The 27,018-nt window shown below is 37.9% G+C and overlaps 6 protein-coding genes across 12 annotated transcripts; 2 read left to right on the forward strand and 4 right to left on the reverse strand.

Moving 5' to 3' along the window:
* Positions 1–18: 18 nt before the first annotated feature.
* On the reverse strand, positions 19–5,430 carry LOC18024042 (acyl-CoA-binding domain-containing protein 4). 2 transcript variants are annotated; one of them, XM_006408016.2, is made up of 18 exons: positions 5,194–5,430; positions 4,444–4,514; positions 3,901–3,964; positions 3,742–3,813; positions 3,438–3,629; positions 3,268–3,345; positions 3,027–3,137; positions 2,780–2,846; positions 2,613–2,674; positions 2,287–2,426; positions 1,987–2,113; positions 1,792–1,906; positions 1,550–1,638; positions 1,296–1,379; positions 1,030–1,212; positions 705–851; positions 470–529; positions 19–375 (listed from the first exon to the last, which is right to left on the reverse strand). In XM_006408016.2, exons 1-18 carry the CDS (start codon positions 5,350–5,352, stop codon positions 193–195), a joined length of 2,004 nt encoding a protein of 667 aa, XP_006408079.1. In that variant the 5' UTR covers positions 5,353–5,430; the 3' UTR covers positions 19–192. The 2 variants fall into 2 exon arrangements, with proteins under 2 accessions (XP_006408079.1, XP_006408080.1); XM_006408017.2 differs by having other exon boundaries at positions 3,438–3,632.
* Positions 5,431–5,785: 355 nt separating this feature from the next.
* On the reverse strand, positions 5,786–7,148 carry LOC18024043 (psbP domain-containing protein 7, chloroplastic). The gene is made up of 3 exons (XM_006408018.2): positions 6,788–7,148; positions 6,467–6,677; positions 5,786–6,279 (listed from the first exon to the last, which is right to left on the reverse strand). Exons 1-3 carry the CDS (start codon positions 7,101–7,103, stop codon positions 5,967–5,969), a joined length of 840 nt encoding a protein of 279 aa, XP_006408081.1. The 5' UTR covers positions 7,104–7,148; the 3' UTR covers positions 5,786–5,966.
* Positions 7,149–7,404: 256 nt separating this feature from the next.
* On the reverse strand, positions 7,405–11,544 carry LOC18024192 (sugar transporter ERD6-like 12). 5 transcript variants are annotated; one of them, XM_024159583.1, is made up of 18 exons: positions 11,514–11,544; positions 11,188–11,333; positions 10,950–11,012; positions 10,618–10,707; positions 10,402–10,461; positions 10,240–10,305; positions 10,086–10,151; positions 9,923–9,998; positions 9,759–9,823; positions 9,600–9,692; positions 9,379–9,459; positions 9,182–9,266; positions 9,025–9,068; positions 8,814–8,876; positions 8,275–8,388; positions 8,121–8,180; positions 7,878–7,992; positions 7,405–7,733 (listed from the first exon to the last, which is right to left on the reverse strand). In XM_024159583.1, the coding sequence occupies exons 2-18, from the start codon at positions 11,314–11,316 to the stop codon at positions 7,618–7,620; spliced, it is 1,386 nt and encodes a 461-aa protein (XP_024015351.1). In that variant the 5' UTR covers positions 11,317–11,333; positions 11,514–11,544; the 3' UTR covers positions 7,405–7,617. The 5 variants fall into 5 exon arrangements, with proteins under 5 accessions (XP_024015351.1, XP_024015352.1, XP_006408082.1 ...); XM_024159584.1 differs by lacking the exon at positions 11,514–11,544 and having other exon boundaries at positions 10,402–10,406; positions 10,629–10,707; positions 11,188–11,364; XM_006408019.2 differs by lacking the exon at positions 11,514–11,544 and having other exon boundaries at positions 11,188–11,364.
* A 1,319-nt stretch (positions 11,545–12,863) lies between these two features.
* LOC18024193 lies at positions 12,864–14,629 on the forward strand. The gene is made up of 2 exons (XM_006408020.2): positions 12,864–13,034; positions 13,183–14,629. Exon 2 carries the CDS (start codon positions 13,238–13,240, stop codon positions 14,627–14,629), a length of 1,392 nt encoding a protein of 463 aa, XP_006408083.1. The 5' UTR covers positions 12,864–13,034; positions 13,183–13,237.
* Positions 14,630–14,879: 250 nt separating this feature from the next.
* Positions 14,880–21,524, reverse strand: LOC18024194 (protein ALWAYS EARLY 2). 2 transcript variants are annotated; one of them, XM_006408021.2, is made up of 19 exons: positions 21,370–21,524; positions 20,517–20,627; positions 20,333–20,431; positions 20,186–20,251; positions 19,983–20,060; positions 19,536–19,710; positions 19,064–19,317; positions 18,626–18,965; positions 18,309–18,380; positions 17,848–18,101; positions 17,708–17,764; positions 17,133–17,459; positions 16,881–17,059; positions 16,518–16,794; positions 16,230–16,418; positions 15,972–16,124; positions 15,741–15,818; positions 15,386–15,661; positions 14,880–15,279 (listed from the first exon to the last, which is right to left on the reverse strand). In XM_006408021.2, the coding sequence occupies exons 2-19, from the start codon at positions 20,613–20,615 to the stop codon at positions 15,115–15,117; spliced, it is 3,138 nt and encodes a 1,045-aa protein (XP_006408084.1). In that variant the 5' UTR covers positions 20,616–20,627; positions 21,370–21,524; the 3' UTR covers positions 14,880–15,114. The 2 variants fall into 2 exon arrangements, with proteins under 2 accessions (XP_006408084.1, XP_024015141.1); XM_024159373.1 differs by lacking the exons at positions 20,333–20,431; positions 20,517–20,627; positions 21,370–21,524 and having other exon boundaries at positions 19,889–20,060.
* Positions 21,525–23,444: 1,920 nt separating this feature from the next.
* LOC18024195 (probable Xaa-Pro aminopeptidase P) lies at positions 23,445–27,016 on the forward strand. The gene is made up of 13 exons (XM_006408022.2): positions 23,445–23,765; positions 23,871–23,996; positions 24,116–24,235; positions 24,338–24,613; positions 24,725–24,897; positions 24,997–25,251; positions 25,356–25,507; positions 25,637–25,827; positions 25,934–26,042; positions 26,128–26,282; positions 26,363–26,455; positions 26,592–26,672; positions 26,791–27,016. The coding sequence occupies exons 1-13, from the start codon at positions 23,445–23,447 to the stop codon at positions 26,860–26,862; spliced, it is 2,124 nt and encodes a 707-aa protein (XP_006408085.1). The 3' UTR covers positions 26,863–27,016.
* The last annotated feature ends 2 nt before the right edge of the window (positions 27,017–27,018 follow it).

The raw sequence follows: 27,018 nt of genomic DNA on the forward strand, positions 1-27,018 counted from the left end.
CTTGTATAACAGCAAAGCTAAAAACATCGATAGTAATTTAAATCTCAAATGGACGGGATCTTATTGGAAGAAGAAACCATGCGAGAGGGACTCAGGCCAAAAACGAAAAAACAAAAAAATACATATATGTATATTTTCTTTACTGAAAGCAAATATCGACTGATAAAAATGGGAATACCGTAAAAAAGTTAATCAAGGCGAATCATCCTTCTCCTGAGGGCTTCCAGCGAGCCAGCCCCAGACACCACCCGAGCTCTGACGTTTAGCGTTCATTGCGGCTTGTTCAGAGGCAGCCTTTTGACGCTGGAGGAGCTCCAGTTCCTTTTGGAGTGTTTCCAATGTTTGAAGCTTTTGTCTTAGCTCTGCAACATCAACCTGCACATTTCATTCAAGGACACCCAATCAGATTTGCCTCATATTTTTAGTTTTAACGATGTAATGAAAAGAAGTGTGGCTACGGGTTTGATACCTCGAGTTTGAAACACCTTGATTGTTCGGCTGCAAGTTGACCACGAACAGACTGAAGTTCCTATAAAATGTCAGTACATAGTCAGGTATATCGTATCAGAGTATTTTTCCGAGATTTCTCCAAATTTGATTGCAATTGCAAGACTTTGCAGCAAGTCTTTATGAACACTTGATTTGATTCACCAATTTAGTTCATGTCGACTTTTGTTCCAAGAAGATGAAATAGATGATATTACCTTGTACAAATCTGTATTTCGTGATTCTCCTTCTGCTAGCTCTTGCCTTAGTTGGAGAGTCTGCATCTTCTCCTTGTTTAGTGATGCCTCCAGTTCTTCCTTCTCGGATTTAAGAGCCGCGATAATGCGTTCGCTGTTTCCTTCAACCTGGGGGTGTCATTACCCAAAATCATAATAAGAGAAAGAGATGGTGATGACCTCGACTTTGGTAACTATATCCTATGTCGGTAATACCAGGATAAAATGATTTAACTATCCCGACAAATCAAACGATGCAGCTATTCAAACAGATTAACAAGGGAAATTCTGACAAGAATATATATACCTTTGATCCCGGGTTAACATTGTCCATGACAATTTCCCGTACTCTGCCTTCGTGGCCTACCTCAACCTCCGACTCCATGTCTCTGGTTGTGGCATTGTTAACAGCAGAAAGACTACCTGGCAAAGGCGCTTCTAGAGTCTTTGTTTGCAGTGTTGATTTGTGGCTTGGTTTAAGCAGATTAATCTAACGCCCAGAAATAATTAGAAGCAGAACTGAATGCAAAATCATGAGAATAGTATTTACGGATTTTACAACATAGTCCCTACCTCGTTGTTGTAGCGTCCGTTGTATCCACCAAAAGCAACTAGTACATCTTCTCCATTGTACGAACTCACAACTAAACTTAACCCCTGTCAGTAGAAAAGAAAAAGGAAGATTTGCGCTTAATTCTGCAAGATTAAAACGATATAGAAGCCTTGAAAAGGCTACCACCCTGTTTCGGGAAAGATGAGGTGATATTACTATATATTTTTATAGTTATCTGGAAATTAATATGGATAAACTTTGTTCATTTATGTACCTCGCTAGCGAGAGGTACACGTCCTTTAACTGAAGCGACTACCGACCATGTAAGAGTTGACATGTTTAGTACAACACTCTCAGATGCCCCTGCAGTAATTTATCAGGGTGCAGCACAATCAGCCAACACGAACAAGAAAAAGCGAAGGAAATATCATTTCTTTCCCAGAAATGCTTAGAGGGGTGATCAACAAAAATGGCAGGGTAGAAAAGAGATTTCCAAGGAAAAATGGATAAACGTACCACTCTTGTTATCACCGCCACCAACAATAAACCAGTTCTCCCCAATTGTCACGCCAGCATGTCCAGCTCGGGGAGTTGGTGCCTCACCTTGCTGTGCAGGTCTTGACCACGCCATCTATATGTGACAGTTATATCAGACGCAGACGAAGAACATTTGAAAGGCAGCTGAAACAATATACACTTAGCTTAACTTACAGTCTGCAAATCAAGGACATGCAAATCATCGAAACAGGTAGCATGTGAGCCCCCACCAAAGATAAGAAGGTAACGTTCTGCATGCACTGCAGCAGCATGATCAGACCTCGGAGATGGAGATACACCTCTGCAAGTTGACAACAGTTTAAACCCTGATTGAAAATCTTTCATTAACAATATTAAAGGAGAGGGTTGGTGGCTTTCTAAAATTATTCGTATTCTGGTTATATATCTAATCTTATATGGGTTTGACTTTTCGAAAAGAGAAAAAAAATATGCAGAAATGTCATCAATTCTTACACGGCATTTATCTCATCCCAGGTCATAGTTTCTAGGTCAAGTTCATGCAAATCGTTCAGAAGTGATTTCTTTGCATCTTGCCCGCCAAATATCACCAATGTTTTACCCACAAGTGTGACTGACTGGCCTCCACGTGAAACCTGAAAGCAAGAGATTATGGCAAGCAAAGTCTCCGTTTAAGTAACCAAACTGCCTACATAACCCTGAAAACAGCTTTACTTTTTAGTCTTTGATGGCCGAATAAATAATTGTTCACAAGACTCGAATTTCTCCATGCAAAGGTGACGGATAACAAATGAAATAACATGAGAGAAGTGAAGATGTACCGGTGGTTTTCCATATGTCTTTAGCATTGACCATGTACAAGTATGGGGATCAAAGACCTTCACTGCGACAGGAAAACAGTACAAAATTGATTGTAATTATTAAGATTCCAGAAAGCTCCTTTAAGATATTTGCAAATAACCGTCTTCGAAGGTATATAAACGCTTACCTTGCATAGATTCTGAAGGATCCTTAGTATGACCACCGATAGACAGCAATTTGTTGTCCCATGGTATCTACATAACAAACAAAGAAGGCAAGTGACAAAACTGTATTGCTAGACGCTTCTCTTTTACCAACTAATATAGCAAGTGGAGTTCATAAAGAGCCTACTTTCCTTTAGCTCTAAATAATTCTAGGCCGGAAAGCCAAAAGGGAGAAAGAAAAACAAAGCTCAAGAAGTTAAAAAAACGAACCAAAGAATGACCAGCACAAGGAGATAGTAGTGTTTGAGCTGATGTTTCCTGTGGTTCAGTTGCAACCTTGGTTTCAACTCTTGACCAAGTCCAATTTTTTAAATCTAGAACCTGTATGCATTCCACAGAAGACATGCTTAAGAATTGTCTGCGGGGCTGGTATCACCAATTAGGTTTAAATGGAACTGAATACTACAATTACATCATCGACTTGTGCTTATGAATCATACAAATTGCTTACATGAAGATCACCAAGGTAACGGCCATTGTGATTTCCACCATATATATACATCTTATCTTGAATAACTGCTGCCCCATGCTGAAAAAAATATAATAAACAAGACTTAGAAAATAGAGATGATATATGAATGACAGGACCATTTACTTATCAAAACAGAGAAAAGATATTACCTCATAACGGGCTTTTGGCCGCTGACCTGACGTTTGGGGTGCAGTCCACTGGTTATATACAGAAACAGTATTTGGATCTTCCGAGACTACATCCTTATCTTGGGTTTCTGCCAGGCTTCCATTTTCAGTAGAAATTGTCTTTGTCTCGCCAAATGAGTTCCCATTCTCAACAACAGGCTCCTCTTTTGCTGTCTGCTACAATGAATAAATGCACTGAAAGGCTCAAATACCCTTCTCCGGACAAATAAAAAAGTGGTATTATTTCCATGTTTTGGACATAGAATCCCATGGGATACAAACTCACATTGATTTGGACATCTACGACAGGATCTGGAATATCATTAGATGCCCTCGAATACCAACCAGGATCTTCTTCCTGATAAAAAAGTGAGAATTAGGTGAAAATCAAGCCTATGTTCTAGTCAAGTCTAAAAAAATAGCCATAGACCTCTTTGTCGTTTACCTCCAGAATTTTCACAAAGAGACGCATTGCCTCGATGGACGGCATGGTTCCGAGCCCCTGCCAACTAAATATGAAAATATTCAGAACATTAGCAAAATTTCACAAGAACAACGTTAAAGGCTTATTTTCCATAAAACAGATCCTAAGCAGTAACAAGCTCAGCGACGTAGGATTGTATTTGCATAGTAACATTATCCGCAGTCACTTTTATCAACTTGTCAGACGATTTTCAAATGTACACCAAATCATATGTAAGCATTTAGCTTTTCCCCATGGATGCAAATAAAAATCCTGCATTTCTATTTTTCTTTAGCAGCTTACATCTAGAATACTTCTTTCCCGTTACCCTGATTCATGAGGCCTCTGGACTCTCCTACGCTAGTAATCAATGAAATCTAAGGGATTTCCTAATTATATCCACCACAATGCTTCTTCTTACAAGTATGGTTCCCAAATTCAAGGATAGACACGTAAAAGAGCGTGAGATGAATGCATGAATGTTGATTTTATATAAGTATTAGCTAACACAGCACCGAATCTAACCTTTTCCACTTGCTTTGCTCAACTGGTCTCCATGCACTAGGTTTCGGAGTGTTGCATGGTCCTACGGTAGCCTGTTTACATGTTAAATCAAAGAGATTATCAGCACTGAGCCTATCTATCCCAGCGATGAAAATTAGTTGTCTCAAAACTTAATTACTGAAAGAGAAAGTTTCTCTCTATGGGAAAGAACAACCAATTTAGCTACGACAATACTAATCTTGAGTCTTGACTTAGTACCAATAGCGAACTATCATGACCAAAAGATGCAAAACAAAAAACACATGTGTTGCGATAACGCTAATTTTCTGTCATTGGAGTCACATGTCAAGTTACAGAGCATATATAGATCTACGTAAACTACGATTGAAGGACGGGCGATCAGTGCGATCTGATTAACAGAAACTACCTTAATCACGTTTCCAATCAAAACGATTATCAAATCTCCGGAAACATTTTACTAAGCAGTTACACGGTCACCAATGGATCTATACGTTAAATTTCTCTCAACTCGTACTCTTTATGCTAATACCCGAAAATGCTAACCAGGATCGAAAATGACGATCAAGATAAGTCAGACAGGCACAGTGCGTCATTTCAAAAATCTTATAAGAATTCGACGAGGCGGATACGATCGCTGAATAAAACAAATTAAATCGAAATCCAGACCACCAGATCTCGTGAAATTCGAAACCAAAATCCACAATCGCGAAGTTAGCAATGGAAGAGATAAGAAAAATGGAAGTTCCTGACCTGCTGGTAGAGCGCATAGAGAATCAGAGCAGTATCATTGGAGAATTTCGAGCTGACGTGTTTCGCTGACGAATCAGATCCGTCGAGGCCGACGTAAGATGCAGCAGCGTAGAACCTCTCCGGGTAGGCGGGGCCAGATGTTGCCCTAGCCATAGCCATTTATCTCACTCTCTGACTTCGACCGCGGATTTGATCGGAGATGGAGAAGCCGAGGAGCAGAGAGATAGGCGTTTTCTAGTTTCGTTTATTGTTAAAAGATTCAATTTTAGGAGATGACTTAAAAATATTTTCAATCAATTAAAAATTAGTTTTCTCATCATTTATTAATTAATTAAAAATCATAATCGCTACATGCAGTGTTTATATAGCGGCACGATTAAGACGACAAGATGCTATAAATATGAATTTAACTCTCTTTTTATTTGTTTCGACCAAAAAAAAAAAACTCTCTTTTTATTTGTCACTATTCTCCTTAATCTTCACAAAACATGACGATTTAGTTGGTTTGAACATGGTCTCTTTGATTAAAAATTTCTAGTAAAGCATAATCCAAATGACAATGTATGTCAATAGTTAAGTTCAGTTTAGCACAGTGAAACATCTTAATATGAATTTAATTACAAAAAGAAAAGGTGAATATGAACAGAATTATTCTCTTTGTTATTGACCAAAGTAACTCTATCCCAATACCGATTATGAAGAAAAGAAAATAAGCCTTGCTTTTGTAGTGTCTTGTTTCTTTTGCGAAACTAAAGTTTGTTTTCCTTCACATTTCAAGAAATGATATTGAATGATTTAGCAATAGTGAAAAACTCCGATCGCAACTCCGACCAAGCTGACTCTGGAGCCTGAGCGTTCAGAGTATAAAGCCGGCCACCGTTAGCGCAACAAACGGCCACGTTATGCCGCCGGAAAAGAGGTGATTCGACTTTAAACTCCAACTCATAGTACTTCAACTTTCTCTCTGAATCTTGCCTGAGATTTGATTCCAGCAAAGTTCCCTTTAAATCTGTTCTTTGACCAGATCCTGTCACTGTTCTTACTATTGCTTCACCTACTTCTTTAGGCCCTCCAAACGCTTCGATTCTATATATCATAAACAATACGCATTTTATTAAAACAGATTCCCTTCATGTAAGAACATAATGTCAATTGTTTTTTGCTCTTACCATTTTTTTTCTTTTTTTGGCAAAATCTTGTAAAACATGTGTATGTTCATGATCTATAAGACTATAACAATATATTTAGTAATGATGTTTTTTTTTTAACTTACGAGAAACTAGGTGAGACAGGAGAGACGATAACACTGACATTGAGCTCGCCGGTCGAACCGGGCGGTCCAAATGCAACAACCGGTTCATTGACGTTTTTCCGGCGACTGTTTCTAGCCGGAGGAAGGTCTAGCGAAATCTCCCGCTCTGTTTTCCGAGCCGCTCTATACAAAAGCGTCTGGTCTCCAACCCACGAAGCCGGATATATAAACTCTGCGGATTATAGATTTATATCAAATTCTTTCTTACAAAATTGGCAATCATTCATCGATTTAAAGTAAAGATTGTTAAATTTGATGAGTTAAGAGAGTGGACTTACTAACCGAATCCTTCAACCGTGTCGATACATCTCCTATAACCTCTGATCGGATATACGACGTCGAGTTTCAAATTCCGGCCGAATTCCGGCGAAAAACCGAGTATTAAACTCGTGATTCCTCCGAAATTAGCACCGATCGCAAGCACAGATGACGATCCTACGCCCAGAAGAAGCCGCCTGTTGAATTTCTCAGCCAGCGGAGAAAACTCCTCGGCCGGGGAAGGTTTCCGATCACCGGAGGATTGCTGAGCGATAAAAATGTTGGAGATTTTTGCATTTTTGGGTGATGAGTGTAGAGAGAAGTAAAGTTTCAGAGACATTTCTCGTCCCTTATTTGAAGTGAGGTCATCGAGTGTTGCCGTCGACTCACTCTTATCACTTGCAGAGCTAGAAACTAAACGACAGCGTCTTAGTTACAATTGCGAACGACGTCGTTTTAGAATCCAACTAAACGACGGCGTTTGTATTCAAAGTGCATTGCGACTTGCGAGACGTTTAAGAAGGGAAATTTTCTCTCTTCGATAGTAAGAAGGTTAGCTAAAAAATGTTCCATTTGGTGATGCCATGTACCACACAACATACATTTTAAGATTCAGTGATGTTATATGATAAATAAGGAAATTTGAAGGAAATAGAAAGAAATATCATAGTATAATCATGCTGCATACAGGAAAATATATAATGAATTCAATCAAACACTCAAAAACTTTACGTGGAAAAGAATCGAACAATCTATGGACATGCACTAAGCGCCGAATTATATATATATATATATATATATGTATCGATCGACCTTTTATGTACGGAATATTAATGATGAACCCTAATTAAGCATTAATTGGCAAACGAAAGTTGGATTTCTTCTAGCGTTAATCCTCGAGTCTCTGGCACCAAGCACCATGTGAATACAATTGCTACTCCACAGATTATACCGGATAGAATAAAAGTCCCTGCAAGTTATTTTCATAAAGACACCATTAAACAATTTTAGAGAAATTCCCTAAAATTTAGTCTAGTTACTTCATTTTTTGATATAGAAATCAAACAAAATATAGATTCAGCTTATTTAAAAGTATGTAGTTTAGGTTACGTACCGGTCGGGCTCCACACCAACATAAAATTGAAACAATAGTTTGCGATCCAACCAGTGAACCAATTGGCTATGGTCACTAAACTCCCAGCTAATACCTTTATATCCATTGGAAATATCTGCCAAAAGAAAAATTTACCTAAATAATACTCCTCCAGTAGAGGAAAACATACGGTAATTGATTTGGATAAAAGGAATATAATCCAAAAAACGAAAAATAAAATAACATGTTTGATCATATGTATACCTCAGACATTATAATCCATGGCAACGCCCCCATTCCAACTGCAAACATCATCGTGAATGACTGTTTGAAAAAAAAAGTGTTATAAAGTGATTAGTGATATAATATGATAGTATATATACCAATTAAACCGAAAATCAAATTTTGCAGAACTTACCAATATTCCAATGAAAGTGAAAATGGGAGAAATTTTTTCAATATCGGGGACATCTTTAACTCCAAAAGCTACCGCCAATAAAATACAACTTAAACATAACCCAAATGCTGAAGTCTGCAAATACCACACATTAATCTATTTAATATATATGTAAACCGATAAAAATTAACTGATTAATTAGCCGTTTATGTCACCGTTTACGAGCTATACGATCACTGGACTACTTGAGCCTAAGATACAATACTTGGTACTTGGAAAGCATCACAATGGTGCCATAAGGTTTTTCAACCTTGTTTCAATTGTGCATGAGGTTTTGTCATCCACTATAATGGGCTATTTTTCTTCAACAGATATAACTATCTAAAATCTTTTCTGTTTGGAACTGCATCTAAATACCTAAAATCTAATATAGGAAAACTAGCAACTAATCGGAGAGAAGTCTTGGCCTAATCAGTTTTATCTGCTACGCAGCCTCTAGCATCCAATTAATAAAAACAAAGCTATACACTCAACAAAAGTTCAAATAAAAAAGTTATTACCATAAGAAGTGGTCGTCTTCCCCATCGATCTACGAGGATTAAACCCATGAAAGATTTTGGTACCTATGCATAATCATTGATAAGATATTTGGGTTACGATGATATCAGAATTAATAAATTGACGCAATCATTGTCATTGTAAGGATGGGTATATTTAGAGGCCAAAGTGCAACTAAAATAGAAATTGCGATTTATTCATAATTATACGTACGACGATAAGAGACAACACCGTCATCCCAATCCGAGCAGGAAATCCTGAAAACAAAAGTGTTAAATTTTTTAAAAATAAATTCAAAAGAAAATTACGTGTATATTATTAATGAAAAATAAGACATAATATCTGAGAGCATAATAGATTATATTTTTACCGCCAAGTTTAAACAGAGTACTTCCGTAAGAGCCTATTCCTGCAGTTCCACATAACTGTTGCAGAAGCATCAAACCTATGCCTATCTAAACACAATTAACATATACAAGAAAACATAAATATCTTTTTTTTTTTGAGTTTTCAAATCCATATCACATTTCAAATATATTTTCCAATAAATGAACAATTTTATCTTACTGTAAGTTGATGAGCATATCTCTTTCTGAAAAGACTACGAATGCCCATATTCGAATTTTGCTTCGAAACTTCAACCGAAATCTACAAGATTTTGAAATGACGAGTAGGAATTTTCACATGAAGATAAAGAAAAAAACTTTGTTCAACTGAAAGTGATCTATAAATGATTCTCAATGTTTCTTGAACATATGATTATTGGAATGATTTAAATGTGTGGGTACCTTGATTTCACGAGTTTCGAGCACAATATCATATCTTTTTCCTCTTAACTTTTGAAGAGCATCTTCGACTTCTTTATCGCGACCTTTTTTCGCCTATAAAATCATGTTCAAATTAATCTATATTTAACATGTAGCATATATTTAATTTATATGACTAACCAGCCATCTTGGAGACTCAGGTATGAAGAACAAACCAATAACTTGTATCCCACATGGAATAATACCTGGTTATGGAAATGAATTTTAGTTAAATAAATTTGGAAAATAAATATACTGTATTTAACTCGAAGAAGAATGAATAATATTAGTTAGGAATAAATCACCGATAAAGGCTAGAGATCTCCATGACAAGAAATTTCCAAAGTAATATGCGATTGCAACTCCACAGTTTTGCAACAACTGAAAAGTATTAATTTTGGATTTACAACTCAAATACACATATGTGATTAATTATATCTAATTTCGAGCTTTGAATTTGTATGTCACCTGATTGCTAAACGTAAAAGCGCCTCTCACGTGCTTGGGTGTTATCTCTGCAACATATACAGGTACCTAAAGAATATTCAACTAAAGAAAATTAGGAATATTTAGTAGCCTAGGGCTAGAGATCCTTTATCAGCATTTAGAGAATCTCTTTTACCACGTAGCTAATGAGACCAATTCCAATTCCCACAAAAAATCGTCCCAAGTCGAGCCAAATAATATTCTGTACCCAAACAAATAAACCGGTATAATAAATATATTAATATTACTATATAACTTGCAAAAGTAAGTAAGAATATTAGATGGGTTAAGAGGAAACCTTGGCTAGTGCAATTGCAAACCAACCAGTTATGCAGAATATATCAGCGAGCCACAACGTCTAAGAAAATTTTGGAAAAGAAACCATATGAGAGGTTAGCATTTACTATTGTAGAAACCATGAGGGTTTAGTATTTACGTTACGATAGATACGGTCATATATATTAAAATATTAAAAAATGTAAGGATGATTTTAAGAAAAAAATAGATACTTAACCATTTTATTACCGAAGGCAGATGCAGCTTTGGCGCTGAATATTGCACCGATCATTCCTCCAAACGTCGAGAGCGAACCAAACAGCGAAAACTGTATATTTTCACCACTTGCAGTACTTAATTCATGTTCTTTTTATAAATGAAATAAAATATTTACCATTTTAATATATTTCACGTAGCTAGTAAATATCAAAATATAATTGTGTATATTCACTTGTATATAATTTGTTTTCGATTGGTACGTAAAATTGGAACAATTAGCTGACAAAATCTATATCAAAGGTTACTTTCGATAGCTAGATATTATTCTTTTATAATGAAACAGGGGCTTACTTGTGCGAGAGAAAGATCCAAGTCTGTCATAATGGAGGACATTGTATCTGCAGTATAACCTGCCTGTGAAAATTAATTATTTTAAAAATTTTATTTGCAAAAGATAAAAATTGATCCACATATCTTTACTTTTACTGTCCTGATCTACCCCCACTAACAGTTAAATAATGTTAACACGCCGCTCAAACTTCGGTTAAATATTTTAGAAAGAGAGAGAGAGAGAGAAATGGGAACATACGGCGACACCAAATGTGAAGGAGGCGGAGACAATGATGAAAGTGGAGAAGACAAGAAGCAGAGTTGTATTAGCAGTCTCTTCCCTATTTACCAATAATAATCCTTTCTCCATATTATTCTCTCCCTCCATTTTCTTCACTCAAAAGCCTTAGAACGAGAACAAGAAACAAAATTTCGTGTGGGGAAAAAAATAGAGCAAGAATTTTTGTGAAGAGGAATGTTTTCTACCCTTTTCTTTTACGATATATATATAGACTTAGCTAGTATTGGTTAACCACCAAGAATCAAAGATGGAAAATATCATGCTATGTTGTGATGCAGACGTACCTACCAAACATTGTGTCTAGGTTCATGTTCATTTGTTGTAATTAACCAATAACCAGCACACGGTTTGTTTACTTTTTTTTGGTTATTTTCTGGTCTAAGGCTCTGGTTTGCTTTGGATATTATACCATCTATAAATAGAATTTTAGAATAATGTTGCCCCATAATAGACCGTTAGCCTAATTGAGGCCTCAAGTTACCGTTTTCGTTGTTTGAATTTATGGACGATAAGACGAGAAACGAGACCGTACAAGTGGAACAGAGAAAATGCTAAGAGATCCGTGAAGAAGACTAAAAAGGAGAGAAGAACCAACAAGTTACTTAATCGTATACAGTTTGAGATACTCACGAAACCAAGTCGTATATCGATATATATGTAACTATTAATTAGCAATGATGATGACTTCGATTCGATCGGTTGAATAATAACTCAAACAAATCGATCAAACGTGGTTAGAATTTAGCCCAAATTTTACATTGAATGAGATGTAGAAATTTAATGCGTAGTTCTAAGATGGTTGATTCACTGAACCAAGACGCAAAAAAACAAGAAACGTTTCTATCAAAACTTAAGATGAAACGCAGAAACGTAAATGAACTTGCACCAAATTGTTACATCAATAAACGTTGTGATTTTATTAAGGTTAATTAGAGGGTTTAGGTCAAGTTTGACCAAGAAAATAGATTTCGGCGCACTGGTTTGCAATTTAGCATAGCATTATTAGCAGAAAAAGTCCGAGACCTTCAATACATTTGATCCGGTCCCACAAGACCAAATTTCTTTGTAAGAAATAAATCGGTCATAAACAGCCGTAAAAGCGACGTTTGCGTTTGCATCGCTCAATATTATATTGTTCTCAATTATAGCAAAGCCAAATTTCTTAGTTAATCAACTAACCCTCACGATAGCACAAGGCTAAATAATCAAATACATTTGAGATGGAAACGAAATACTTCGAAAGTAAAATTCTGATAGAGCTGTGTGTGATAGGCAATCGCGCGGCCTGGCGGCCTCGGAGTTCACTTTTGATAATTAACAATTCTACGAGATTCGTGCTCTATTTCATATCTTCGTTTTACTTTTCTCTCACAAACATTAAAAGTGCTATATTGGTCAAGATTTCAAGAATCGAGATATGTGTACATACATAGGCCATATATAGTAATATATAGTTGACTTTTTTAACAATATTCAAAGAGGTGGGAACACCGGAGCTTAAGGGATTAGGCACGTTGGTGAAAGAGAGAGAGACTCATCACGAGTTAGTGGATTTTGTCCTAAAAATACTTAGTCATAATAAGTCAGCTTTAAGCTTCAGCTTTAAGTATCTCCAGCTCTTTAATTCTTCAAGCAGACACAAATTAAAACACACTTTTTTCCCCGCAGCTCTCGGATCTCTAATTCAAGTAGCGTTTTAACTTTGAGGTTGAAAAACAAACTCATGAAATCTCTTCTACTTTTCTTGGAGAAACCAGAGTGGAAAGGTTTCCATCAAAACATCGAGGAATATCTCTACTTATCTGGTAATAATCAGTTTTTTTATTTATGCACATTCTTCCTCATGTTCTTGGATATAAACGTGTCCTTAGGCTTCTCTGTTTGATTCCCGAGAAAATAAAGGAAAAATCGATGTAGAGCTAGATAGATTCACACTTTACTCTGTTTTCTCAGGTCAGGATTAGAACCATTCAATTAAAGAAATTTAGTATTAGAAGAAGAAGAAGTAATGGGGAGATCATGTTTGCCGAGATGGCGATTAGGAAGAGTAATGGCAGGATTACAAGTAATCTTAGGGTTACTAGTGATCACTGTGAGCCTATCATGTCTCTATAGATTCCATTCTTCTGGCTACTTCTTGCATAACGAAGACATTTGCCGCAATATCTACACAATCAAAGACGTCAACCACCAAGGATTCGACCTAAAGGCACTGCACGATCGCGTTGGTGAAGTCCTCGAAAAGATGGATAACTTGTACGAGAAGCTAGAGAAGACGGTTAAAGAGATGGAGAAGAGCAAAGACGGAAGCAAAAAAGAGATGAAGAAGTTTCTTGAAGACGAAGTGATGAAGCCATTTTACTCTGCTCATATCGGTTTAAGGCAAATCCGGTTACCAAAACCCGAAGGAATCAGAAACTCAACGGAAAAGGAAGAGCCTTTGATCAACAAGTTTCTCATTGAGGAGATAAAGCAATATATTACCCCAAAGGAGAATCGAGTTGGGAAGATAAACATGTTTGGAACAGAGAGAGTTTACAACACAATAGGTCATGCTTGTGTGTTGATGAAGATGGAGCTAGAAAAGTACATGGATTATGATGTTGGAGCGTATTGTGATGATGATTGGAATTTAGCACAGAGGCTTATAGTAAATGGGTGTGACCCGTTGCCTAGAAGACGATGCTTAACAAGAGCATCCATGACTTACCAGAAACCTTATCCGATCAACGAGTCATTATGGAAGCTTCCTGATGATAGAAATGTAAGGTGGGGAAATTACCAGTGCAGGAATTTCGCTTGCTTGTCAAGTAAGAACCCTAAAAGGGGATACACGAAATGCAGCGGATGTTTTGAAATGGAGAAAGAGATTGGTAAATGGGTCAAGAACAGTTCTTTGTTGGTTGATTTCACGATTGATGATGTTTTGAGAGTGAAGCAAGGTGAGATTAGGATTGGATTGGATTATGGTGTTGGGACAGGAACATTTGCAGCAAGAATGAGAGAAAAGAATGCGACTTTTGTCACAACTGCTTTGAATTTAGGAGCCCCTTTCAACGAGATGATTGCGTTGCGAGGATTGATCCCGTTGTACATCTCTGTGAACCAGAGGCTGCCTTTCTTCGACAATACTATGGATATGATTCATACTGCTGGGTTAATGGATGGTTGGATAGATCTTCTTCTGATGGATTTCGTGTTATATGATTGGGATCGAGTGCTGAGACCGGGTGGGTTACTGTGGATTGATAGATTTTTCTGCAAAAAGAAGGATCTTGATGACTATATGTACATGTTCCTGCAGTTTAGGTACAAGAAACACAAGTGGGCTATTTCACCTAAGTCCAAGGATGAGGTTTATCTCTCTGCATTGCTTGAGAAACCACCTCGTGCAATTTAAAGAAGACAATACAAAAGTTTGAGCTTATACATTTGTATCAGACATTCTTACTCATTTGGTTGTCTAATATTTGTTTTAACTAGAAAACAATTAGAGATTTTCCAGCTCTGTTTCACTTTATTATAGTTGAGGATTTTCAGCTCGATAACTAAATTCAAGGCTTTATATATACCTGATCTTGAAACTGGCAAAAAAGGAGAAAACTGGGCATTTTAGGTATTTTCTTAACGACATTGATGGAGAATTATAATGAAAACCATAAACATTAGCTCAGATTACAGAACCAATGGTTCACTACCAGAAACCCCTATATTAGCCAAAAGCTTGTTCAATAACTAAATTACCTCTGGTCAAGCTGTTATCTTGAACCCATTCTAACACCATTTTCTCAGGTATAGATGTCTTTATCTACTCTAAGCTAAAAGGAGACTGGACTTACCTAAAGGAGATTAAAAACAAAACACAAACCCAAATGAGTTGGCCTTTTAAGTTGGTACTAGAGCCAGGATTTGAGTCTTGATTCGTCCCATGCACATTTGTATTTCTCTGTAGATAGGTAGGTTCTGGGCGCATCGAGGCTGCAAGCTCGTGACTGCTGCGTCTATAAGCTGTGCCACATCAGCTGGAGGATATTGTCTCTCCGTGCACATCTGCAAGTTATAGAGAAAGCAAAGTTCAGTGGATGCAGTCTGATATATGAACGCTTCCAGATGATCTCACTGGGTATGCGACCCTTCCAAGCAACTTCCTGATTACCTGAATCATGAGCCAAGTGGCTACACAGGAGGTGATTAGCTCTGAAGGCATTTGAGCCTCATTTTTCTCCGAACCATCTTGTGAGATGAAATCGCTGTTAGCCATAGGCTTTGATGCGTCTGAGGGAGTTGAATTGTGATGATGGTCTATGCTGCCATTTGCATGCTCGCGATGTTTGATCCTAGAGCCATGTAATGGCTGATGTTTGCCAATCAAATCCAAGGCTTCTTGGATCATTTTGCTCACATCTTCTCCTTCCTTCACAGATGATGCAGCCTAGAACCGTAGGGCGATTACAACACAGCAAAACATATGTATCTTGCAAGAGAATATAGGAAAGCGGCTGAATCGATACCTTAATAGCTGCATCCACCATTGCTTGCGCTCTTGTCTTTGAGCCCTTGAAAATTTCTAGCATCTCTGGCTCCATTTCCTGTCACACAGCACATATATAAGCTTCTTTTAAGTTAATCAGAAGGCAGAGTTTCAGTGGGCAATCAATGGTCCATTTATTTGATCACATTCGGTTTCCAAAACACAATATTTACCAATATAAATAATAAGAAAGACATCAGCAGTCCATTACCTTTTCATCTAAAGCATGCTGTAGCACAAGTGCTCGTTGAATCTCAGCTTCTCTTGCGTTACTATAATTCATGATATATGACTGATTAGTCTGATGTGGACTACTAGTGTTGGTTAATACTTTTCCAGGCAGAATGGGAGCAATCATATCACCCTGTAGAGAATTAATGGGTTAGGCCAAATATTTACTAAATATGTACGGGAAGACCTAAGAAGTTTAAAGGCTCTGACAGGACTAGTCAAATCCATTTTTCTCTACCTGATTCAGAGACGGGTTCATGGAAAAGTCGATATTTTCAAGTCCGCATGGCGGGAATATAACAGACACACCAAGGTTTGAATTCCCGCTTAGCTGTGCTTCTTTCTTCATGGACAAGCACTTATCAATTTGCCTCCTTAGACCCTCTGGCATGTACTCCAATGGATTTGAAGGCATGCAATCAATGTCCTGTCGAAATAGGAGACGATCAAACGACTGAGACCTTATGTCTACAAATCATAAAAAGATTGGATTGTGTGAAAGGAACTGGTGTAGTATTCGAATTACCGAAAGTAACTCTACGCCCAAGTCGTCGAACAGAACATTGCATTTGTTATGGTCAACAGTGAGAATTTTCCCATCATGTATCTCTCGCGTTTTGGGATGGATGGCAATGACTCTATTCCCAACTGATAATGGCCGAGCCAAATCCGTAGGAAGCCCTTCCCTAGCACCTGTTCTAAGCTCTGTATAATGCTTTCTCACAGATTCACGGTACTGTTTGAGTTTCTCTCGCTCTTCCTGCAAAAATCTCTCAGAGAACCTTCGGGGTCTACCAAGAGAACTGCAAAAAAAAAAAAAAAAAGAGCAACCATTTAAAATCAACATATATTCTCTGGGAGCATTTCCAATAACAAAACTTGAACAAACCTTTTAATGACGCTCCATTCAAGACGAGTAAGTCTTGGAATATGACCAAGTCCCACGTGATTTAGGTAATCGACAAACTCCATCTTTGCAAACCAGGGATGGTCGATAGCACTATAAAACCATTCAAATATGCACCTTCGACGTGCCAAGGGATACAACAAAGAAGTTGAAAGCTTATCCTGCATAGGGATAAACATAACATAAGAACCAGATTTTGAATGTGCATAAGAGAAGTGAAGTTAGAGGCTCCACCTTTAATACCAACTCTTGTTCTGAAAGAGATCTCGAACTACGTGAAGCTTTATGAATAATTTCAGAAGATTTAGCCCTTTCTTGTAAGCTTTTTTTCAGACTCATCTTACGCCTGCTTAGAGGTTTCTGCAGAAAACTGGCGGGGCCCGAATCAGAATCTTGTTTAGTTGACACTATTACATCCATCACAGATCTTTTCTTATCGCTGATTGTAGTAGATTCATCCAACATCTTAACAGTTTTCAACTGTCTTGACTGCGGAGGACCTTGACCAGCGCGCTTTGTTCTAACCAAAGACTTCATATTGTGCTCTTCTTGAGCCAATTCCTGAAACAAAACAAACAAAATTATATGAGGAACGTTTCTTCAAAAGCACAAACTTGAATACTCGATATGCATTTTTAATCGAGATCTTTGTCAAGGATCTCAAACTTGCTTCAAAAGATAGTAATCACAGATCACAGAGTCAAACTAAGATTAAAATTTAATGTACAAACGAAGCAATATAAGAGTCAAGACGGGTTTCAACTAATTCAACATACAAGTTCAACTAGTTAAACATACACAGCGAATACCTTCTTGTTTATGAATTTGTTCAGACTGGAATCTGTTGGAGCTTCATCCCCTAGCACCTGAAAAACAAACACAATTCAAATATAGCTAAAAATATGCCTAGAAGAAAGTGCATAGAAATTAAGAGTACTATCTTGCAAACCTTTAGTTTACGTTTTCTTCTTAAACTACCACTAGTAGGTTGTGACTGTAGCTTCCCTGTGGAAACAGCATTACACTCAGTGGACGCCTGACTTGAAGACCTTGGTTTTCTATCGTAAGCATTCTCAAGGAGATTATCATCTGGTTCTGCATTTGATTTTTCCCCATGACTGCTTGAGGATGTAGCTTCCGGTGAGCTAGATTTTTCGTCCATGTCATTTTCTATTCTTTCTTCCTTCACCTTAGCAGATGATTCTGGATCCAACACGATATTCTAAAAATTAAAATACAGACATGACCTAATGAAAATAGTGAAAAACTGCAGAATTGGAGTAGTGGCAGACTCTTCTTTTTAACCCAATCTACATACTCAATGAGAAATTCTAGATAAAAAAAAACACAAATTTCAGGTATACTGAGGCGTCATCGATTAAATTACAAGCAAAACCACACAAAGCTCACCTGTTTCCATCAGTGCAGCCGGATGCATTAGAGCTGACAATTCAGCCAAGGCTTGCAGAGCATCAAATTCATCTACGCAGGAAAAGACAGGCAATAAGTTTCAGAATCCCATATGTTTTCAGCACAAGGTTCAAATAGGCAATGCAGGAGAAATACATAATCAGATCTCACAAAAATTTTAGCTTGTAAACGAAATTATGTTAGAGCCTATAAGAGATGATAAATAACTCTAGCTTTCCTGGCAGAAAGGGCTAACATTGGAACATATTCTTGGAAATTGTACTCAGGCCTCAAGCTAAATTACAACTGGTTTTTACCTCCGGAAGTAAGTTTGTTATCTCTTTTCTTTGGGCTGCCCAGTGAATATTTCCCTCTTGAGGCTTCAACATCTGCCTTTCGCCTCTGTGATTTAATTCTGAGCCCCTCAGTAGCACTTCCATTGTCATCAGAATAATTACCCTCTGCTTCTTCGACTTTCACTTTTTTCTTGTAGAACCTTTTCCCCTTCCGTGGAACCTCCATTTCACCTACTTCTTCCATATCCATCAACAATGCAGCATCTCTATCAGATTCATGCTTCCTTTCTCGGCTGCTTCCCACCCACTCCTCGGACATGGAACTGTCACGGTGCTTAGCTTGAGCTTTTCTCATTCGTGACTGGTCAAAGCACAATGTTGAATCATGTTTTTCAGTAAATCAATATTACACAGATAATAAAAAAAAGGATAATAATATTTATAGAGCTCGAGAGTTACCATTTTCCCCCAGCTCTTTATTGGCGAGCTATCGCTAATTTCTGTTCTTCTATTTGGTGTTTCAGAAACTTTTGGAGACCCTCCTCTTCTTGATGCGTCTGTTAATGCTAATGCTAAAAAATGTGCAACATCATCATTGGCATCAAGTTGCTTTCTGGCTCTTTTATTCGGTGGGGTAGAGCCTTCATCCCTCATGAGTGAAGTTTGTACAGGAACCCTAGGTGTACGTTTTCCAGTGGCACGTCGCTGAGTTCCTACATGAATTAAGAATCAAATTTACACATTGTTAAATGAATTGATTTACAGTTACTAGACAGATGGACAACTTGTAAATGCTGGAGTACAAAACTCAATAACAAATGCAGACCCAAGTAATCAACTTCCTCACCTGCTTATATGATATAATGGGAAAATCACATAGTAACCATTTGATTTAGGTTCTTTAGACGACAGTAATATTTAGGCACTTTACCATTAGCTCGTGCTTGCTTCAAAAACGTGAGACATCCATCTGTTGACGCAGCTGAATGTTGTATATCAACTTCTTCTCGAGAATCACTAAGCTGAGGTTTTGCACGTTTTCGCTTTTGCTGTTTCCTCGGTACTTCTGAAGCATCATGGGCTTCTCCTTCGCTGCCACTCCCTTCCTAGAAGATATACCATAAGAATGGGATACAAACCAGTCTACATAACTTTATCAAATATACAAACTGACCCAATAGATTGGCCACATAGGGTAACACAAAATTCAATGGTTTATAATGAAAACGGTTTTTGACTGTTTATTCACGTTAATGATTAGAGGTTTATTCACCAACCACCCACATTTTCAACCATGAAATTTCATTTTCTCATCTACTGGCAGGTCACTTCATGCATTGTCATTGGTGTGCCAGACGTTGTTAAATAGAATTCTCACCATGACACTGTAATGATCGGTCATCATAGCAATAAGGCCAGCTACGGAGGCAGTTCCCTCCGGAAGAGATAAATATGCCTGGAAGAACAAGCAAATCTTATAAATGCAAAATTATACAAGATTCAAGTTAAAGCCTGACAAAGAAAATTGGCATATCAAATACTAATTATAAAACTGAAATACAAGATGTCTAATACTCGTACCCGATTCATATTAAAAAGGGCATCCACCATGTCAACAGACCTGCTATGCCGAATCGCAGCAGCCACCTGGACCAAAAAAATAGTCTTCAAGAACTCTGAAGCCATTGAAACTCACAATAACGAATGTGAGTAGAAAAAAGTTATCACCTTTCTCCAGTCCTGGCCGTACTTCCGGTAAGCGTCATAGAAACGCTGAAGCTCTACTCGGGTCCACTGAGGTCCTAGCTTGTCAGACAATTTCTTCTTCTACGATGAGCAAAGCAAAGCATAGTTAAATGCTTCTGAGTAACATCTCATTCAACTTTCTAGAAATTGAAGATCGATTACTCACACGCTGTTTGTTTTTTCTCGAGCTCCCACCATCTTTCCTTGGGGAAGTTTCATTGGTGAAACGCTTGTTCACACTCCGCGACTTCCTAACCGGTGCCATTTGCAGGTTTCTCTGCCCAAGAAATTTCAAATAGTTAGGACACTAAAATGACATTGTAAGAATGTGCAAATTTCAAATAGTTTGGCTTCCTCTAAAGCGTGTACAAGTTCCAAATTACAATTTTACTAAAACAGTTAGAGATTTCAAAAATGTACTAAAAAAACAACTATATAACCCATTCTTGGATCAGACAAAAAGCACTGTTGGGGAAGATAAATATCTGCAGTATCGAGAAGGTAAGAATAACGAAAATCAGAATCAGATTGAAGTTTGGGTATTCAAAAACCTAAGAGTACCAGAAAAACCCCAAATTTAGGAAATCAACATCCATTGTGACGAGACACGAAAATCAGGAGTCCGAAGCCAAATTTCGAGGAAATGTGTTAAGATATTGTTAAAATTCAAGCAGAAACACAAAATCGAAGCGAACCTCCCATTTGCCTAGCTTGAAGATATCAAATAAAACGCAGACTCCACAAATCTGAAACCGATTCTCACAGAAAAAAAAAATTGGAAAAAAACTTCAATAGAGTGAACTTAAAAAGTAGATAAAAAATCCCATTCAAACCCAGTTGAGAAATAATAGATTTAAAACCACGCCCCTTTAGAACTACACAACTAAGTGTAGAGAATTCAAAAACAAAAAAATCCTGGGGAAATTTCAAAGTCCAACACAACAGAGAAAATTCAAACGGAAAAAGGAAATCCCTTTTAAAAACCCTAATCGAAGCAGATCCACAGACGACTCACTCACCAATTACGTGAGTTTGAAGAGGGAACAGAGTCGCCCAACCACATAGAAATCGAAACGCAGGTTTGGGGTAGGAGGAGAGAGAGAAAGCACGAGCCTTTCTTTCAAAAAGAGAGATCGATGAGAAATTTGAACGAGGGTTTTAAAACAAAACAAAAGAAAACAAAACAAAAGAAAACAAAAGAGGAAAAAAAAAAGATAAGAGAGGAGAGAGAGATAGAATTAGGGAATGAAATGAGTAGAGAGAGGTGTTGCCGCGAAACTTGAATAGAAAGGACGGCTTCAGCCAATAAGCTTTCCCGATTTGTCATTTTTCCAAATAAAATATTTCGATTATTTTGTTTCATTCACTCTTAAATATCAGTAGCTACTCCATGTGTGATCGTGAACGCCCACGTGGATCACAAGGATGTATACACCGTTCGATGTTTTGGTTCAACTTGTGGAATTGTGGTATCCGTAGCAGATGATCATATTTAAAATCGAATAATAAAATAATGTGAGAACTGACATCATCACCTCATTTAAAAAAAAAAAATTAACTTGATTAACATAACATGGTTATTTAACATTTTTCTAAGCATCTATCAATAAATATAGTTTCGTAATCGCTAAAAATGTGTAAAGATCAGATTGTTGATAATCTACTCCACAATTCATGCAATTACATGTAAAAGATCAAATTCCAATTATGTATATCACTTGACTGATGGTGGTGGCCTGGTGCTACAAAGTTCAGATATAACAGGTTTGGGAATAATTGATTTTCACTGGCCCAACTACGAAGCCCAAGTAAAAATTCTAGTCATACAAGCCCATAGTCTTTTTTTTGGACAACGACAAGCCCATAGTCAATAGGAAAAGAATCGACCGGATTTTCCTTTTTTTTTATTTGGTCAACGGGGTGAAATTTATTTTATGGAAGGCCCCTTAAGGCCCTTAACAAAAAAAAGGCCGTAGAAAAAGAAGCCTTGACAAAAGATGGATTGAATTTTTTTATTTATATTGATAAAGAGAGAGGTCACGTGATGTTCTCGTGCGAATGTAAATAAAAGAAAAAGTCACGCGCAAGAAACATCCCAGTCGCAGCAGGTGCGCGTTGCCCGCGTGTCGCCAAAATCGAAAGGTTATAAGCTATCGATTTTGTTCATTTTGGACATACACGCGATATTGAGTCAAAAATGAGCGAGTGTACTGCGTTTTGCGTGTTATCATGCTGTCGTTTTGGGCTCGATTTTGATCATTTTTTAGCAATTAGGAGACATGTTCCTATATGACACTGTCCGTCAAATTAACATCAATTATATCACAGTATATGCGTTTTGCTTGTTATCCCTTGCCGTTTTGCTTTTTTTTTTTCTTTTCTCCTTTTTTTTTCGCTTCGAAACTGGTCGGCTTTCATTTCGCCGATTAGAGGCTGTATTGGTTTCTCCGGCGTACATGGAAGTTTCGTTAGCTCGAACCAGCCTAAAGAAGGGTGTAAAATAGTTTCTGAGGTTACGCAGAGAGGGAAATGAGCTTGTGCCATTGTTGTCTGGGTATAGCGCGAAGACGAGAGAGAGAGAGTTTGATAGAGTTTGTATCGAAGCTACGCATTGTTTTGTATTGCAATTGGGTTTTCACCAATTCAATCGTTTCAAGCTTCAGCTTTAGCTGTGCTCTTCCTCGGTGATGTGATATGGAAGAAAAAGAAATAGAGACATTGAGAGAAAAGGAATTGGCTTTGAAAAAACTGTTGATCTCTTTAAACATAATACTGATATCAACTCAAGAGGTACTTAAATTCAATTTCAGGATGAAAACTGAAGTTGAAACAAGTAGAGACTTTGCTTTGATGATGAATTGAGGAAGTCATGTAATACTGATAATTAAGAGAGTGTGATGCATTATTAAAGTCAAGGTTGAAGGAATGAGTCAATATTGGTTTATTAAATGGGGTTGTTATGTTATAATCACTAGTTATGCACATTTCATAAGATTTAACAATACTATGGGGGCTGTTTTGCAATTCTCATTACTAATTTGTATACACACATTTTATCTTTTCGTCTTGTGTGATTCTCTTACTATCGCCGGCGATGACTCCTCTCACCCTTTCCTCGCCGTCTCTAAATCGCCTCGTTTTGTTCACCTCTCGTTACTCTCACTCTCCATTTCTCCGCAATTTCAAATCGCTCCCTTTGTTCCACCGGTCATTACCGTACAACCACCTTCTCGGCGTAAGGTGTCATGCTAGTAGCAGCGGTTCTTCCTCCTTCACCGCAAAGCCTTCCAAAGAGATTCGGAAGTCTCGAACCGAAGTAGTTCTCGACGAGAAGCTTATCGCTCTCCGGAAACAGTTTTCCGAGCCGGGTGTTGGAATCGATGCTTATATCATACCTTCACAAGATGCCCATCAGGTACTTTACCTTTTAACCTGATCGTACATGTATATCTGATAAATTGGGGTTAACGATGTTATATTGATACTTGCCTGTGTGATTCTTCTTCATATTTGGTGCTAGAGCGAATTCATCGCTGATTGTTATGCGAGAAGGGCTTTTATATCAGGATTTACTGGAAGTGCTGGAACTGCTGTTGTCACCAAGGATAAGGCAGCTCTGTGGACAGATGGTCGCTATTTTCTCCAGGTTTTGGATCATATTCCATCCATTTTCAAACGTGTTTTGATTGCCATCTTTGTACATACATTTGAAAAAGGAAACTTGTGGTTTCTTATCTACATTCGCTACATTTTATTGTGTCAAAGGCGGAGAAGCAATTAAACGCTAGTTGGGTTCTCATGCGTGCTGGTAATCCAGGAGTCCCCACGGCAAGTGAATGGGTAGCTGATGTTTTGGCTCCTGGTGGAAGAGTTGGCATTGACCCTGTAAGCTACTATCAAACCTTCTACAAATTGTCTCTCTTTATGTCCTTAGTATTTTAGTTGTAATTTGTATTTACAATACTTTGGAATTCATGAAGGGAGCAGTTCCTTTTTTCCGCCGATGCTGCTGAGGAATTGAAAGAAGCTATAGCGAAGAAGAATCATGAGTTGGTTTACTTGTACAATGCAAATCTTGTGGATGAAATATGGAAGGACTCAAGGCCAAAGCCTCCTAGCAAACAAATAAGGGTACATGACTTGAAGTATGCTGGTGTAGATGTGGCATCAAAATTGGCCGCTCTGAGAAACGAAATTATGGATGCCGGCGCATCTTCCATTGTGATATCCATGCTTGATGAGATTGCATGGGTGCTTAATTTGGTAAATACTCCGGATCAACATCTTAGTATTATCTTTGTGATTTTTCAACTTATTCTTCGGTTTGAAGCTCCTAACGCATTGATGTTTTAATGCGCCTTTTTCTGATTGCAGAGAGGGAGTGATGTTCCACATTCACCTGTTATGTACGCATATTTGATTGTAGAGGTGGACCAAGCCAAACTCTTTGTGGACAATTCTAAAGTAACTGCGGAAGTGAAAGATCATTTGACAAATGCTGGGATCGAACTCAGACCTTATGATTCCATTCTTTCAGAAATAGATAGGTAAACATGATTTTTTCGGTCCATAAGAAGCTTCGGAAAAGAAATTTACTTTCTGCTCTGCTCATCGTTATACTCTACCCTCTCTCTGAGTTTTCCCAGTTTGGCAGCACGAGGAGCCCAGCTCTTGATGGATCCATCAACCCTCAACGTAGCTATCATTAGCACCTACAAATCTGCATGTGAGAAATATTCAAGCAAGTCTGAAAACCCAGACAAAGCTAAGACAAAGTTAAGTATTGGCTCTAGCGGTTACTCCGTAAAACCCTCTGGGATTTACAGGCCGTCTCCTATTTCATGGGCGAAGGCCATCAAAAACGATGCGGAGTTACATGGGATGAAGAATTCTCACTTGAGGTAAGAAATTGATTACATTCTCCCCCTTTAGAGGATACAATAAAAGTTTCCTATCTCGAAAGTTTGGTAAATCTCTTCAGTTGACCTCATTTATTATTATGCAGAGATGCTGCTGCTCTTGCTCATTTCTGGGCTTGGTTGGAAGAGGAAGTGCACAAGAATGTGAACCTAACAGAGGTAGATGTGGCTGACAGGCTCCTTGAATTTCGTTCAATGCAAGATGGTTTTATGGATACAAGCTTTGATACTATAAGCGGTATGGTTATTTCCTTCCTGTCTTTTGGAGCTTGATTATCGATTATAATGCCATACCTGTCATCATATTACAGAATCCATATAGATTCTGTGAGTGATGCATTCTTTTCCTCTCAAATTACTCATGCAGGTTCCGGTGCAAATGGTGCTATTATACATTATAAACCAGAGCCAGAGAGCTGCAGTCGTGTAGACCCTCAAAAACTTTTCTTGCTCGATAGTGGAGCTCAGTATGTCGATGGAACTACAGATATCACAAGAACAGTACATTTTACTGAACCTTCTGCACGAGAGAAAGAATGTTTCACCCGAGTTTTGCAGGTGAGGATTTGGCTCTTCTTTTCCACATCTTTCGTGATTACCTATCTTGAACAAACAAATCTGGTAAGATGCTTTCATCTGATTGTTTTTTTTTTTTTTTTTGTAGGGTCATATAGCTCTTGATCAAGCTGTGTTCCCAGAAGGTACTCCTGGTTTTGTATTGGATGGGTTTGCACGCTCGTCTTTATGGAAAATTGGACTTGATTACCGCCATGGTACTCTATTCTAGCTTTTTCTGGCATTTCGTCACAGAACAATTTTTTTTAAGGAACCCATGTTGACCATGTTTCTGCTTAACAGGGACAGGACACGGTGTAGGTGCTGCACTCAATGTGCATGAAGGTCCTCAAAGTATTAGCTTTCGGTATGGAAACATGAACCCTCTTCAGAATGGCATGATAGTAAGCAATGAACCGGGATATTATGAAGACCATGCATTTGGGATCAGAATTGAGGTGCGGCTTGGTCACCAGTCCATGATAGTCGTTATAAAATACATCAGATCAGCTAACAATTATATGACTTGCTTTTGCAGAATCTTCTTCATGTAAAAGATGCTGAAACACCGAACCGCTTTGGTGGTGCTACATACCTTGGATTTGAGAAGCTTACATTTTTCCCCATTCAGGTACCACTTGATAAATCCATTCGTTTCTGACCTAACTCTCATTCTTCTGGTCAGAGGCGCCTTCCGGTATTCTTCTAGCTTGTCGATTTTCTTTTCTTTTTATCTCACATACTTGCCTCTTGCCAAAACCATGCAGACAAAAATGGTTGATATTTCTTTACTCTCTCATGCTGAGATTGACTGGCTTAATAATTATCACGCAGAAGTCTGGGAAAAGGTTAGTCCACATAAAATCTTTTGACTTACACTATTATCTTCTCCACACATAGTGCAATAGATCAAAGGTCTATACATACTGCTGCAGTTCTTAACCATTTTATGTTTCCCCCTGGCAGGTTTCACCTTTGCTAGAAGGTCCTACTCAGCAATGGCTCTGGAACAACACTCGTCCGTTAGCCAAACCATGATAACCTACCAAGTGTTATTCCCCACTTGCAAGCTTAGACTTTATCCTTAAGGAATTAGAAACAAAAATCTGCTCTTTTTATTTGATCGTGTGTGTAATTACAAAATGTAATATTTTCCGATAATTATACAAAAAAGTCCCCCCACTTTTACTAATG

This window comes from Eutrema salsugineum, unplaced genomic scaffold (genome assembly GCF_000478725.1).
Source record: "Eutrema salsugineum unplaced genomic scaffold, Eutsalg1_0 scaffold_13, whole genome shotgun sequence".
NCBI classification, from domain to species: domain Eukaryota; kingdom Viridiplantae; phylum Streptophyta; class Magnoliopsida; order Brassicales; family Brassicaceae; genus Eutrema; species Eutrema salsugineum.